The sequence below is a fragment of the Gracilinanus agilis genome, chromosome 5 (assembly GCF_016433145.1).
Source record: "Gracilinanus agilis isolate LMUSP501 chromosome 5, AgileGrace, whole genome shotgun sequence".
Classification (NCBI taxonomy): Eukaryota; Metazoa; Chordata; class Mammalia; order Didelphimorphia; family Didelphidae; genus Gracilinanus; species Gracilinanus agilis.
In genome coordinates this window covers 64,231,336-64,246,082 of record NC_058134.1, presented here as the reverse complement: position 1 = coordinate 64,246,082, position 14,747 = coordinate 64,231,336, and the positions used below count along the sequence as shown (strand labels likewise).

Below are 14,747 nucleotides of genomic sequence, written 5' to 3'. Positions count from 1 at the left end.
CCAGACCCAAAATGAATTTCCCTCCTCACTTCTGCTTCTTGGAATCCATATCTTTCTTCAAATTTTAGCTCAAATGCTACTTCTTTTGTGATTTTTTCCCCCTGATTCCCTTAGTTACCTGTCCCACAGTTACTTTGGATTTATTTTGTATGTATTTAGTCTATGCTCGCACAGCAGGGAATTGATGGCAGCCAGTTTTCATTGATCCTAATTGGGCAGGGGTCTCTCAGTCACCTACCCCCTTTCTTATCTATTCTGCTTTGTGTATATGCAGTTTATTCTTATAAAATTTAAGTTCTTTGACTTGAAGTCCAACTTTGACTTCTTGTACCTTCCATCCATAATTCCTAGTTTTGCCCATCAGGGTCAAAAAGAACAAGTCCAATCCTTCTTCCATAGGACAATTCTTCAAATACTATTTGCCATTTTTCATCATGTGCTGGCTAAGTCTTTCCTTCCAAAGGCAACCCAAATTACTTCAACCAAGATGCATATGCTGTGAACTTAATGCCCTTCACCATAATGTTGCCCTCTTCTTGATATACAGTTTATTAATATTCTTCCTAAAATATGATCCCCAAAACTAAACACAATACTTAAGAAGTGAATTCATACCCATGAAGAATACAATACAACAATACAACTAGCCTCCCTCGTTCTCAACAGAGTCCCTCTTTTAATGCATCTTAAATTTGTTTTAGCTTTCTTGGTTACCATATTTCACTGTTGACTAATTTGAAGTTTGCAGTCTACTTAAATCCCAAGATCCTTTTTAAAAAATAAAGTGGCTAATCATACTGACATATTTTTAAACTCTTCCATGGAACACTCTTCTCCTCATGGCATACCTATAAATACTTCCATGGAACACTCTTCTCATGGCATGCCTTCGTTTAACAAAAGTATACAAAAAGAGTTTTGCACAGCTAGCTGATATGACAGAATATATACATCATTCTGCCATCATAGTCCTCCACCTGTATATCAAGAGGAGGAGAATTTGTTTCATTTTTTTAATTCATGATTAGGTTGAGTTCTGCTGCCTTTTAGTGTTGTTTTCATTAAGTGCATTCTTTATATTTATTTTTCTCCTGGTCCTTTTTTCTTCACTTTGCATCAGTTCGCATAAATTTGTCTAAGTTTCTTTGAATTCATATTCTTTTTTCTTTGGCTAATATAATATTCCATTAAATTTATATTGCACAATTTGTTCAACTGACTTTGTTTCCAATTTTTTTGCTATCACAAAAATGCTACTATGAATATTATGGTACATTGATATACATATACCATAATTTATTTAGTCATTTTTTTAGTTGATGGGTTCAACTTTAGTTTCCAGTTCTTTACCAATGCAAAAAGAGCTGCTATCAATATTTTTTACATTTGAGTCTTTTCCCTCTTTATTTGACCTTTTTGGAATATGGGTGTAGTAATGGAATCACTGAGCCAAAGGGTTTGCACAATTTTGTGACTTTCTGGGGACAGTTCCAAATTGCTTCCCACAATAGCTAGACCAATCTACAACTTCAAGAACCATACATTAATATACTTGTTTTCTTTTGGCCCCTCCAACATTTGCCATTTCTGTTTTGTCAATTTTGTCAGTCTGATGGCTGTCAAGTAAAACCTTAAAGTCACTATAACTTGTATTTCTATAATTATTAGTGATTTAAAGCATTTTTTCCACATTGTTGTTAATAGTTTGCATTTGTTCTTTTGGTCGTTGTTTATATTTTTTAACTGTTTACCCCTAGATATTTGTCAAATGAAATGCTTGTCACTAGGTAGCCAATTATTTGGAGATGGGGTACTAGATTTTCAAGAATAATTGTAAATAAACCGGATTTTCTTAAAATATTTTGAATGTGTGTATGATATTAATATGTTCTAATAATCATTAGTTAATTATCACATTTGATTTTCACAGTAACACTAAGGTAGATAATTGTAGCTAGGTGTCATAGGATATAGAGCTTAGAGTCAGGAAGACCCAAGTTCAAACTCAGCTCTTACACTTTACCATGTGACCCTTGGCAAATCACTTAACCTCTGTTTACTTCTGTTTCCTCATATGTAAAATGAGGATAATAATAGCACCTATTTCCCAGGGTGGCTTTGAGGGGTCAAATGAGACGATAATTGTAAAGTGTTTAGCACAGTGCCAGGAACACAGTAATGCTATATAAATGTTAGTAATTATTTTTATTCTTAATATAACATTTTTCTTGAATTCAAAATCATTTTAAAGTTATCCCATCTCACTTTTATTTCAGGTAAAATTAACTTCAGTGAAGTCTACTGAGCAGAGAAAATTTTAAACAAATTCTTATTTTTAATCAAAATGTACCTTTTCATTTCAGTTAACTGAACTGAAAGACAAATTAAGTCTGGACCTTTATCATGAGAAAGAAGCAATTCAAGATATGGTACGTTTTTTTTACCTTTGTTTCTTTCTCTTTTTCCCTTCCCAACTCTAACCTCTTATTCTGAAAATGATCATTTTCATGTTTTGAATTTTCTTTGCATATCTATTGATTAAGAAATATTCATTTTTGCTATTCTATATGCTCATACTCACAATTTTATAATGTGGAAATATTTCAAAAGTATAATTATAAAGACACCAATCTGTGCCGCTGAAATGATTTTACCCTTATGAGAATCTTACTCAGGATCCTGTGTTACATATTTTAAATATGGCTCAGAAGATTTTTCGGGGGCTGGGGTACATGTTTTATTATAGGTATTCAAGAAACATTAAGCACGAGACCACATTAATATAAAGGGTTTTCTAGCCTTAGTTACCAGTTTCCAGAAATGACAGCCACAGAAGAGCCCTCGCTAGATATTTTGGCATCCTGTGGTAGTCTCATAAGAACACTGCCTTTTTTATTCTCTTTTTATAGAGCTTTCCAGACGGCTGGTCCTTTATTTTATCAGTTGACTTTTTTTTTGTCCACCACCCCCCCCACTCCCAGCTGATGGTGTATTTTGGCTTTCAACTGATCAGCACTAATATGTCTTTGTTATAGTCAACTGACTGTTTATTATAATAAAAAATAAGACACAGCTTGACTTGCGTCCTAAATGTGCCGGAAAAGAATATGATACTGTTGGGAAGAGAAAAGGTTGTTCATAGAAAATCAACTCCACTTCAGATATTGAAACATTTGCCTTTTTCTAGGTTGTCACACTTTGTGCCAAGTCATGACTGCTTTCTTATTTTGTTTTGTTGCTCTTAGCTCCATGTGCTTTGGGTGCCTTGTCATAGAAATTAATGAAAAACAATGCTCCAGAGCCACAATGAGGGCCTTCTATGGGACTGTCTTGTAAATGGAGAAAACAATTTCAGTTTTCTTTTCAACCCAAAACCTTCCTGTTATAAAAAACATATATATATATATATAGAATCCTGAGAACTCGAGATACTTGAGTTATCTACGGTCATATCTGTATATGGGTGTCTGAGAGAAGACGGATTCATTTCTTTTTATTTCTGTATCTATCTACACACACGTACTATGTTTTTAAGGGGTTTTTGCTTCTGTTAACCACAGGAAAAGGGAGAGTGTGCATGTATCAAAATAATAAAACAATGGGGCCCTTCCAAATCCTAAGGTGTATTAAAAACCTTTTGGAGGGGACAAAGTGGATTGAAAGCCAGGCCTAGAGACTGGAAGGTCCTGGGTTCAAATAAGGCCTCAGACACTTCCCCAGCTGTGTGATTTTGGGCAAATCACTTGACTCCCATTGCCTAGCCCTTACTGCTCTTCTGCCTTGGAACCAGTATTAATTCTAAGATGGAAGGTAAAGGGTTTTTGTTTTTGTTTTTTAATCCATAAGAGTAGGCATCCTAAGTCTGCACAGAAATCTAAGTTATGCTGGTTTGAAAATAATAACGATGAAGCAGAAGTAGTTCATTTTTTACTTTGGGCAGAAATTGTCCATTATCATTACTCTCTGTGGACAGTATTTTTTTTTAACTTTTTAACCCTTACCTTCCGTCTGAGAATTTTTTTCTCAGACATTTCCTATCTGCCAATTCTTTGATGAGAGAGATACAGTCCAGAGTCCAGGTTGAAGAAATACTCCAAATGTAGGATAGCATCTCTCTTTTTAAAAAAAAATATTTTTTACAGATAGATACAATTTCTAACAATGGTTTTCTGATATTTTGTGATCCATATCAATATCCTTCATAGAGAGTCTTTCCTCAACCTGGACTCTGGACTGTATCTCTCTCATTAAAGAACTGACAGATGTAGTCCCTTGATATTCTTGACCTCTTGTTCTTCCCGATAAATTCTGTTGTTATTTTTTCTAGTTCTACAAAATAATTGTTTGATAGTTTGATTGGTATGGCATTGTATAAGTAAATTAATTTAGGTAGAATTGCCATTTTTATTATATCAGCTCAGCCTTCCCATGAACAATTATTATTTTCCCAGTTGTTTAGATCTGACTTTACTTTTGTGAAAAGTAATTTGTAATTGTATTTGTATAATTCATATTTGTCTTGGCAAAGAGATTCCCAAGTACTTTATGTTGTCTAGAGCAGTGATGGGCAAACTTTTTAAAGAGGGGGCCAAAGGAAAGGAAATGCTCATCTGTCAGTCTGTTTCTAAGGCAACTCTTTCGAAGTTTCATTGTATTGTATCCTACTCATTGTATTCGTCAGATTAGGAATAATGTCGTGTGGCCCGATAGAACATTTCAGGGGGCTGCTAGTTTGCCCATCACTGGTCTAGAGTTATTTTAAATGGAATTTCTCTTTATATCTCTTACTGTTGAACTTTGTTAGCAATGTATAGAAATGGTGATGATTTATATGGATTTATTTTTTATCCTGCAACTTTACTAAAGTTATTATTTCAACTAATTTTTAAAATTTATTCTTTAGGATTCTCTAAGTATACCATCATATCATCTGCAAAGAGTGATAGTTTGGTTTCCTCAGTGCCTACTTTAATGCCTTAAATTTCTTTTTCTTTTCTTATTGCTAAAGCTAGCATTTCTAGTACAATAGTAAATAATAGTAGTGACAATGGGCATCCTTGCTTTACCCCTGGTCTTATTAGGAAGGGCTCTCATTGATTGCAGGTGATACTTGCCAATGGCTCTTAGGTAGCTACAATTTATCATTCTAAGGAATGGTCCATTTATTCCTATGCTTTCTAGTATTTTTAATAGGAATGGGTATTGTATTTTGTCGAAGGCTTTTTCTGTATCTATTGAGATAATCATGTGATTTCTATTAGTTTGGTTATCATTTATTAACAATCAGCAATTATGCTGATAATTTTCCTAATATTAAACTAGCTCTGCATTCCTGGGGATTCTTGGTATAAATCCTCCCTGGTTATAGTGAATAATTCTTTTGATATATTGTTGTAGTCTCCTTGCTACTATTTTATTTAAAATTTTTGCATCTATATTCATTAATAAAATTGGTTTATAATTTTTTCTCTGTTTTTGCTCTTCCTGACTTAGGTAATAATAACATATTTGTTTCATAAAAAGAATTTTGTAGGACTCCTCTGCCTATTTTCCCAAATAGTTTATACAGTATTATTCTTTATATTATATATTAATTATTCTTTAGATTATATTTAATCAATTAATTATATCATTAATTACTTACATATTAATTATTGTATAATTAATATATAATATATTATTGTGTGTTATAATATATAATTACTGATTAATACACAATATATTAATTATATTATATTTAATTGATGTTATAATTAATTAATATTATTTACATTATATATTAGTTATTCTTTAAATGTTTGATTGAATTCAATTGTGAATCCATCTGGCCCTGGGAATTTTTTCTTAGGGAGTTCATTGATAGTTTGTTCAATTTCTTTTTCTAAGATGGGATTATTTAAGTATCCCATTTCCTCTTCTGTTAGTCTGGGAAATTTATATTTTTGTAAGTATTCTTCTATTTCAAATTTATTGTCATATAATTGAACTAAATTTCATGTTGTTGTTGTTGTTGTTTTTAAGCCCTTACCTTCCATCTTAGAATCAATGTTAAGTATTGGTTCTAAGGCAGAAGAGTGGTAAAGGCTAGGCAATGGGAGTTAAGTAATGGCCTAGGGTCACATAGCTAGGAAGTATCTGAGATCACATTTGAATTCAGGACCTCCCATCTCTGGGCCTGGCTCTCAATCCACTTAGCCATCTAGTTGCCCCCAAATTTCATATTTTTTAAAAATTATTTAAAAACATTTTTCGTTGACATTTTATGTTTTTTATATCGCCAAATTTTCTCCCAGTATCCCACATAACAAATAACTTCCCCTTCTCAGAGAGCCATCCCATGTAATAAATCACATTTTGTAAAGAAAAAATAAAAAGGGAGAGAAAAATAAGTAAAACTGATAAATATATCAAAAAATCTAAAAGTTTATGCAATGTTCCATCCTGCAACAGAGTGAGGTGGGAATGTCTTTTCTTATCTCTTCTTTGGAATTATTCTTCGTTATTTTGCAGTTTTCACTTTTGATGTGTGTGTGAGTGTGTGTGTGTGGATAGTTGCTGTTCTTTCTATTTCTATTATTGTCATTGGTTCATTGTTCTTTTGGCTCTAATTACTTCACTCTGCATCAGATAATGTAGTTCTCACCATGCTTCTTTGTATCCACTATTTTTATCATTTCTTCTTCATAATTATTTAAAAAATTTAAATCCTTACCTTCTGACTTAAAATTGATACTTAAAATAAAGTTGATACTTAGAAGTATTAATTCTAAGGGAGAAAAGCAGTAAGGCTAGGCAATTAGGGTTATGTGACTTGCCCAAGGTCTCACTACTAGGAAATTTCTGAGATCAGATTTGAATGCAGATTTTCCCAACTCCAAGCCTTGCACTCTATCCTTTACACTACCTAGCTGCCCCTGTATTTGTCATTTATTACGATGTATTGATATTCTTTTAAATTCACATGCCCACAATTTATTTAGCCATTCCTCAACTGATGAATATCTATTTTGTTTCCAGGCCATTGCTGCTACAAAACTTTGTTTTTGTAAATATACTGATATATACAGGAATTTCTTATTAATCACCTATCTATGGTGTATGTCTAGTAGGTGAACTTCTGGATCAAATGTTATGGATATTTTAGTCACTTTATTTGAATAATTCCAAATTGCTTTCTGAAATGTTTATACTATTTCACAGTTCCACTAACAATGCACTAGTATGCCTATCTTCCTTCTAGCAGTGAGTCCTCCTATCTTTTGTTATCTTTGCCTATTTGGTGAATACAGGGTAAATCCTCAAGGTTATTTCAATTTGCATTTCTCTTATTATTAATAATCTAGGGCCATCTTATATATGGTTAATATTTTGGAATTTTTCCTTTGAGAACTGTGTGTGGATTATCCTTTATCACTCATTTTTTGGCTTTTGGATTTGACCACAGATTCAGCAATTATAAATAATTATAAAGAAGAAAGTATAAAAATGGTGAATACAAAGGAGCATGGTGAGACCTACATTATCTGATGCAGAATGAAGTAATCAGAGCCAAAGGAATAACAAACCAATGATAATAATGGATCCAGTTAGTCAGAAGGGAATTGAAATGTATGTGCAAAGATAACCTTATTCTGAAGTCTTCAAGAACATATTTCAAGATAGTGTCATAATTTTACCTTTACATCTTTGCCTTATGGTTTTAAGCTCTACTGCAAATGCATTTTTTAGAGCATGGGCTAATGAAGAGCATGTTATATAGTCAGCTCTACTTCAACATCATTTGAATATGCAAACTCCAATGTCAAACTGAGCATGAAATTCTATGAGGCATAGACTCCAATATCATTATCCATTATTCTACTGAAATGAAAGTGAAGATAGAAAGCAAGCTTTTATTTAATTTAAGTTGCATGAAATAGCTTTTGCAACTGAGACATTCCTTATGTTTTTCAATTTGGACTTTAGTATACAGTTCCAGCTTGGCAAAATGCATTCCAAACTCAGCATTTCTAACGTAATAATTTGTGTTTGACTTATATTAGATAAATCTGTGATGAAGAGACTTTTATTACATTGTTGGTTTTATTTAGTCATCTGCAAATGTATTTGCCAATAATGACCAATCTCATGCTGGTCACTGAAACACATTGCTTATCATACTGAATTAGGGATAGGAATAGGGATTGGACCTATGACTTCTGTGTAGGGAGCTCCTGGATGAGGAAATTCCCTCTATAAATATAAGTCTGTGCCTTCTCTGTAACTTCACAGTTTTAGAGAGTTGTCTAGAACACAAAGAGGTTTTAAGTGACTTACCCAAAGTCTTATAGCCTGTATGTGTGAGACATAGGAGCAGAATTTAATTCTTACATACTCCAGGGCTAGAACCATATACTGTATACTATATAACATATAATATACTATCGTATATTATATGCTCCAGGGTTGAGAAAAATAAGAAAAAAATTATGACACATGACTACAGATTGGAAGAGGATCTCGTTGAATCCAATAAAAAAATTTAAGTGCCTTTTATAGGCACAGCATTATGCTAGGTGTGAAGGGTACAAAGACAAAAATGAAGTAATTCCTCCTTTCACAAGATTTACATTCTACCAGAGTCAAAAAGGGAGGAAAGGTGGCCTTGGTGTTGGCAACCTTGCTGATTTTATTGACTGGAGGTTAACTGAAGAATTTTTTTGATTGCTAAAGGAAAATATTTAAAAATGAACAAGATATGAAATGAAAGCTCTCTTTCAGCAGTTGGAAAAACATAACCCTTTATCTGTTTCTTCATTTACTATTAGCATTTCCTTTTAGAGAGTATTTGATATTTGTCCATCTTACTTAACTAAAGACTTACTTTTAGGAGAAAAAGAGGTATACGCAGAGAGAGCTCATTGCTTGGGATAAGAGAATGTTCCTATATGCCTTGCATTCTATTTTTCTTGAGTGTTATTTCTCTATTATTTCCCAGGAAATCTCATTTTTTGGGTTGAGATATTTGCCTTTGGATATAGGAGAGGGTTGGAATGTTAGCCATCACAGAGATTTTGAACACAGGACCTCCTGTCTCTAGGCCCAGATCTAATTCACTGAAACACCTAATTGATTGTTAAAGTCCTTTTTAAGCTCTACTAAGAACTCTTTCTGGGTTTGTGCCCATTTTACACTTTCTTTGAGGCTTTGTAAGTAGCTGTTTTGACTTCACTGTCTTCTGAATTTGAACCCTGATATTCTCTATCATCATAGTTACTGTCTATAGTCAGGCTATTTCTCTCTTGTTTACTGTTTTTTTTTTCTTTTTAAACAGCCTATTTCTTGATTGTTAACTTAATGTTAGGACTCAGATACACTCCTGGGCTATGGGGGATTAATGTTTCAGACTTCAAGTTTTACATGCTATTATTTTCTGGGCTCTATATGGAGGTCTTTGACTTTTTAGTTCTTTCAGTGATCTATGCTCCAAGGTCAGGTGTGATCACTGCTCCTCTGCCTCACACCTCGGTCTATGAGTGACCTCAGGTGCTCCTCTCCACCCCTGAACCATGACCAGGGTCCGTAGCTCCACTGTTGCCCCCAAACTCTCTTACTCCCTGGGGTCCCTTCTGTGGTTGCAAATGCCAGTTTGTCCCTCATCCCTGGAATCAAAACCAGGTCCTCTGCTCTCCAGTGAGTGACCTCAACCAAAAGGGTCCCTGCCTGCCCCTCTGTGACCAAACTCACTAGCATAATATGCTCACTCTTCCCCACAAGATCCCATCTGGTGGTCACTATACTAGGGCCCCTCCAGAGCTAGAGGAGGCATACTGCCATTTTCCCCTTGATCATCTATGGGACCCCAAAACTAAGCCAACTCCCAGGGCTTGCTGTTTTTTGATTCAGTAGGTATCTGCATTTCCCTCCAGCCAGACCACCTCCTGGGGAGTTTAAATCAACCTTTAATTATTTCTGCCATTCCAAAATTCACCTTGAGGCATTAATTTAAGGTATTTAGGAATTATGGTAGTTGGCTTATCACATTGTTTGCAGTCCAATGAAGCTTGATGTCTGTCTTTCCAGCTTTACATGGTTGTTCTTCAAGGTGTCCCTTAGTGGAGGCCTCAAGGAGTTTGATGTTTTTGTCTCACCAAAAGAGCCTCTAAATGTCAATGAATAACATTGACCTTAATCTTTACAGATTGAACAACACAAGAAAGATATTGAAGAAACAAAAAAGATCATGGATGTTCCAGATCTAGCAGCCAAGGTAGGTGTCTGAATGTGTCTGTCCAATGCCTTCTGACTCTGCTGTTTTCACATTCCAGCTAAAGTCCCAAGCCCTGCTCTTCTCACAGACCAGGTACACATGCATACCACCAGATCCAAGGAACATGGATAAGTCAGGATACTCTACTCTACTCTACTCTACTCAGACGTGCACACAGTTTCTGGCCACTAGGTAGGGCCCCAAAGTAGACAAAACCTAGGGAATATGGCAGAGCCAGGAGGCTTCTCCACTCATCCATGTCCATAGTGCCTGGCCATAAGATAGAGCCAAGGTGTAGATGAGGCCCTGGGGAATATGACAGAGCCAGGAGGCTTCTCCACTCATCCATGTCCATAGTACCTGGCCATAGGATACAGCTAAAGTGTGGATGAGGCCCTGGGGAATATGGCAGAGCCAGGAGGTTCTGCTATACTCACGAATATCCACAATGCCAGGCCATAGAATAGGGCTGTGGGATAGACAGACCTTTAGGTAACATGTATGAGCCAAAATTTTCTACTCTTTCTCCCTTATAATGTGGTTTCCTATTTTTCATATCCTTATAACCTTCCAAACATTGGTACTTTCCACCTCCTCCTCCAACATTTCCTTTCTAGGAAATTTCTCATCTAGGTTTTGGCTTCATCAGTCGAACCCATCATTCAATAAACATTAAGCGCCTGCTATTGGTCAGGCATGGTGCTAAATTCTAAGGATAAAAAATATGTCAAAAAACTGTCCCTGCCCTCAAGGAGATCACAACTTTGTGGGAGAGACAATATGCTAGAGAAAATGCCAGGGCCAAGAGATGGAAAGTCTTGTTCATCCAAACAGCCACAAGGCTAGTGTCACTGAATGGAGGAGTACATGAAAGGGAATAAGGTATTAGAAGACTGAAAAAGTAGAAGGGCTCATGTTAGAAAGTGGAAGAACGAGCCAGTCTCACCAAGGAAATAGACTGGTAGTTTGGCCAACATATTTTAGATCCTTAAACACTGACATTTTCTGCTTAGGCTCCCATTTTTTCTGTCTCTTTCTTCAGTCCTATTCTTCTTCCTCCCTACATTCTTCAGAGAATCTTCTCTTTTTACATCTTCATTTTTTTCTCTCTTTTCCCCAGTCCCTTAAAGATATCAGACGAGAGACTGAGGAGAGGGGAATGATTGTGCGAAGGATCCCGGTAAGTCAGGGTGGGAGTCGGATATCAACAGGCATAGCAGCTGTACCTTTACTTGTAATAGCAACAGTCCAACTGCCCTGCTGGCTGGAAGGCAATGATAATTCCTTGCATACTATGAGTGCTTATTAAATATTTGCCAGGTTTGTTCACTTGAATCCAATTGACAGTAGTGTTAGCCATGGGGCTAGTTTGGATTGGGTCTGGGTTTGAGGAAAATCATGAACTGGGATACATTTGGCCAGGACTCAAGGAAAGAAGAACCCACTTAACAAGTCTGAACTGGGAAAACATGGTTGTACAGCTATTTTCCTGTGGAAGATTTAGTGGGATTTAGTCCAGTATAAATCAGAGGTGTAGCATGGCTACCCCAAAAGCTAATGTACATTTAGGTTGTTTTAAGAGAGTTTGAGAAGTATGAGGAAAAATAAAAAGCTTGCTCTTTCCTGGTCAGATCACACTTGGAGTATTATGCTCAGTTTTTGAGGCCCCATTTTTAGCAAGGACATTGACAAGTTCAAGCAAATTCAGGGAAGGATTAGTAGGACAGTAAGATACCCTCCATATATATCACTTGAGAGGGGAAAAGAGTATAAGAATGTACAAAGCATCTGTTTTGTGTCGGGTATCACGCTAAGTGTTTTAAAAATATTTCATTCAATCCTCACAATAACCTGGCAAGGTAGGTACTATTATATCCATTTTATATTTGGGGGAAACTGAGGCAAACAGGGTTAAACCAGACTTGCATAGGGATACCCATTTAGTAGGTATCTGAAGTCTGATTTGAACTCAGGTCTTCCTGACTCTAGTCTGAGTGTTTTATGCAATGTACCCACCAAGCCATCTACAGCTGCCACTTGAAGAAGTATGGAATGTTTGGTCCAGAAAAAGGGAAATCCGAGAGAGGACTTGATTACTGTAGAAGAGGAATTAGATTTGTTCAGCTTGGCTTCAGAAGGCAGAACTGAGGCAACAAGGAGAAACTGAAGAAAAATTAGTTTAGGCTTGAAGTTTTAAGGAACCAGGGAAATTTCCTACCAATGAGAATCATCCCAAAGTAGACTGGATTGCTCAAGGAGGGAATGGTTTTTTCCTCTCTAGAGGTGTTTAAATGAAAGTGAGGTTACCCCTTGTATGTGTATTGTAGCAGGAATGCTTTGTTCAATTATGGACTCATACTGAATGATTCTTGGGGTCCCTGAGGTCCATTCTAACACTGGGAAACTGGGGTTCTGGATGCCACAATTGCTCAGGCTAAGGCATTCAATGGGCAGAGATGTTTTTTTTAACATTTAATAATTTTTATTTTTTAGAAAAGTTAAACTTTGAGGTATGTGAGGCCTCTGAGCAACTAGGTGACACAATGGATAGAGCATCAGATCTGGAGTTGGGAAGACCTGAATTCAAATCTGACCTTGGTCACTTACCAGCAGTGTGACCTTGGGCCAATCACTTAATATTTATCTCTATTTGCCTCAGTTTCCTCTTCCTTAAAATGAGCTGGAGGGGGCAGCCAGGTAGCTCAGTGGATTGAGAGTCAGGCCCAGAGATGGGAGGTCCTGGGTTCAAATCTGGCCTCAGATACTTCCTAGCTGTGTGACCCTGGGCAAGTCACTTAACCCCCATTGCCTAACCCTTACCACTCCTTCTGCCTTGGAACCAATACACAGTATTGATTCCAAGACAGAAGGTAAGGGGTTAAAAAAATAAGATAAAATGAGCTGGAAATGGAAGGATGACAAACCACTCCAGTATCTTTGCCAACCCCAAATGGGGTCGTGGAAGACTTGGATGCAACTGAAATGATTGAACAACGACAATATAATGCCTGAGGCAGGGTTTACAGAACACTTTTCTTACAACAACCCAGTGAAGTAGGGAGTTCAAGCATCATTTTCTCCTTTTTTAATTTATTTTTTAAAAACCTCTTAACTTCTTTCTTGGAATCAATGCTATGTGATGGTTCTAAGGTAGAAAAGCAGAAGAAGCAATAGGAAGACTAAGCAATTGGGTTTAAGTGACTTTCCCAGGGTCACACAGCTAGGATTTGAACCCAGGACCTCCAGTCTCCAGTCTTGGTTCTCTATCCATTGATCCAGGCACCTAGTTCATTTTTTGAATGAGGAAAATGAGATTTGAAGGAATTTAAAGTGACTTGCCCACAGTCATATAGCAGAAACGTCAGAGCTAGGATTTGAATCGAAGTCCAAGATACTTCCTTTTATAGGTGCCCTGACTATTACAACAATGCCACTATAAGGTGGTGGTGGTAGGAATGGTAAGTCAGGACAAATATGAAACTTAGCAATTGCCTGCATGTGGGCAGGAGCAATGAGGGAGGAGGAAGAGCCAAAGGTGACTGAATTTTTGAGCCTCTGCCACCATGAGAAAGATGGCACCATTTCCAGAAATAGGAAATCAGTTACAAGGATTCTATGGGAGAAGGAACTCCCTTTGGGATGCATCATGCTTAAGGGCCCAAGAAGACATACAGTTGGAACCATCTGAAAGGCTATTGGAGACGTAGGTCTGGAGCTAAGGGGAGATGCCAACAGAGAAGGTGTCGATTTGAGAAGTTTCTGAGAGTAGCAGGAATTGAAGCTCTGGAAATAGAGAAGAGTGCTAAGAGAGTAGATGAGGAGACAGGAGAGGGCCAAGCACAGAACTTGAGAGGAATTCAAGAAGAAAAAACAAAGCTGAGGAAGGAGCCATAGTTCCTTCATTATTTCCCATCTCTCCAATGATCATTTAAAACATTTTTAAAGTTATTTTCATCAAAATGTCATGGAAATATCTTATATTGGTCTAGTAAGATATGAATTCTTTTTTCCTTCAGCAGAAAATAAATTTTCTTGCCTATCAGGAAAATAGTAAAAATGGGATTTTCTTTCAGCTTCAATTTTTTTTTAAAGAAAAGGTCAAAGTAAAAGTAACTTTATTAAGGGATTTTCTAGAAATTGTTGTTATGTGGAAATGGCATTTTCCCTGTACCTTTCAATTATTTCTTATCAGAATTTAGTGTTGGCAGGAAAGCATAGGGAACTCCTGGTGAGGAAAATCCTCCTACCAATGCAGGCTTCTCTGCAATTTAAGAATCTTAGATATTTAAAAACCATTTTTCTTTCAGCTCTATATCCCAATATTAGAAGTATTATTACTCTCATTTTACAAATGAGGAAACTGAGGCACAAAGATAATATATTTTGCCCGAGATCACACAGGTTGTAAGTGGAAGAGATGAAGAAACTCTAACTCAAGTCTTCTGATTCCAAGAAAACTCTTCTTTCCAATATGTTACATTACATTACATCAGCCTAT

At 36.2% G+C, this 14,747-nt stretch overlaps 1 protein-coding gene across 1 annotated transcript in view; it reads left to right on the top strand.

Annotated features, from left to right (window-relative positions):
• Positions 1–14,747, top strand: part of LOC123249468 (uncharacterized protein C10orf67, mitochondrial-like) — a 66,690-nt gene that overhangs the window by 32,921 nt on the left and 19,022 nt on the right. The window contains exons 6-8 of the mRNA XM_044678486.1: positions 2,364–2,429; positions 10,181–10,249; positions 11,370–11,429. Coding sequence (XP_044534421.1) covers positions 2,364–2,429; positions 10,181–10,249; positions 11,370–11,429 — 195 coding nt within the window. The remainder of the gene's footprint in view (positions 1–2,363; positions 2,430–10,180; positions 10,250–11,369; positions 11,430–14,747) is intronic.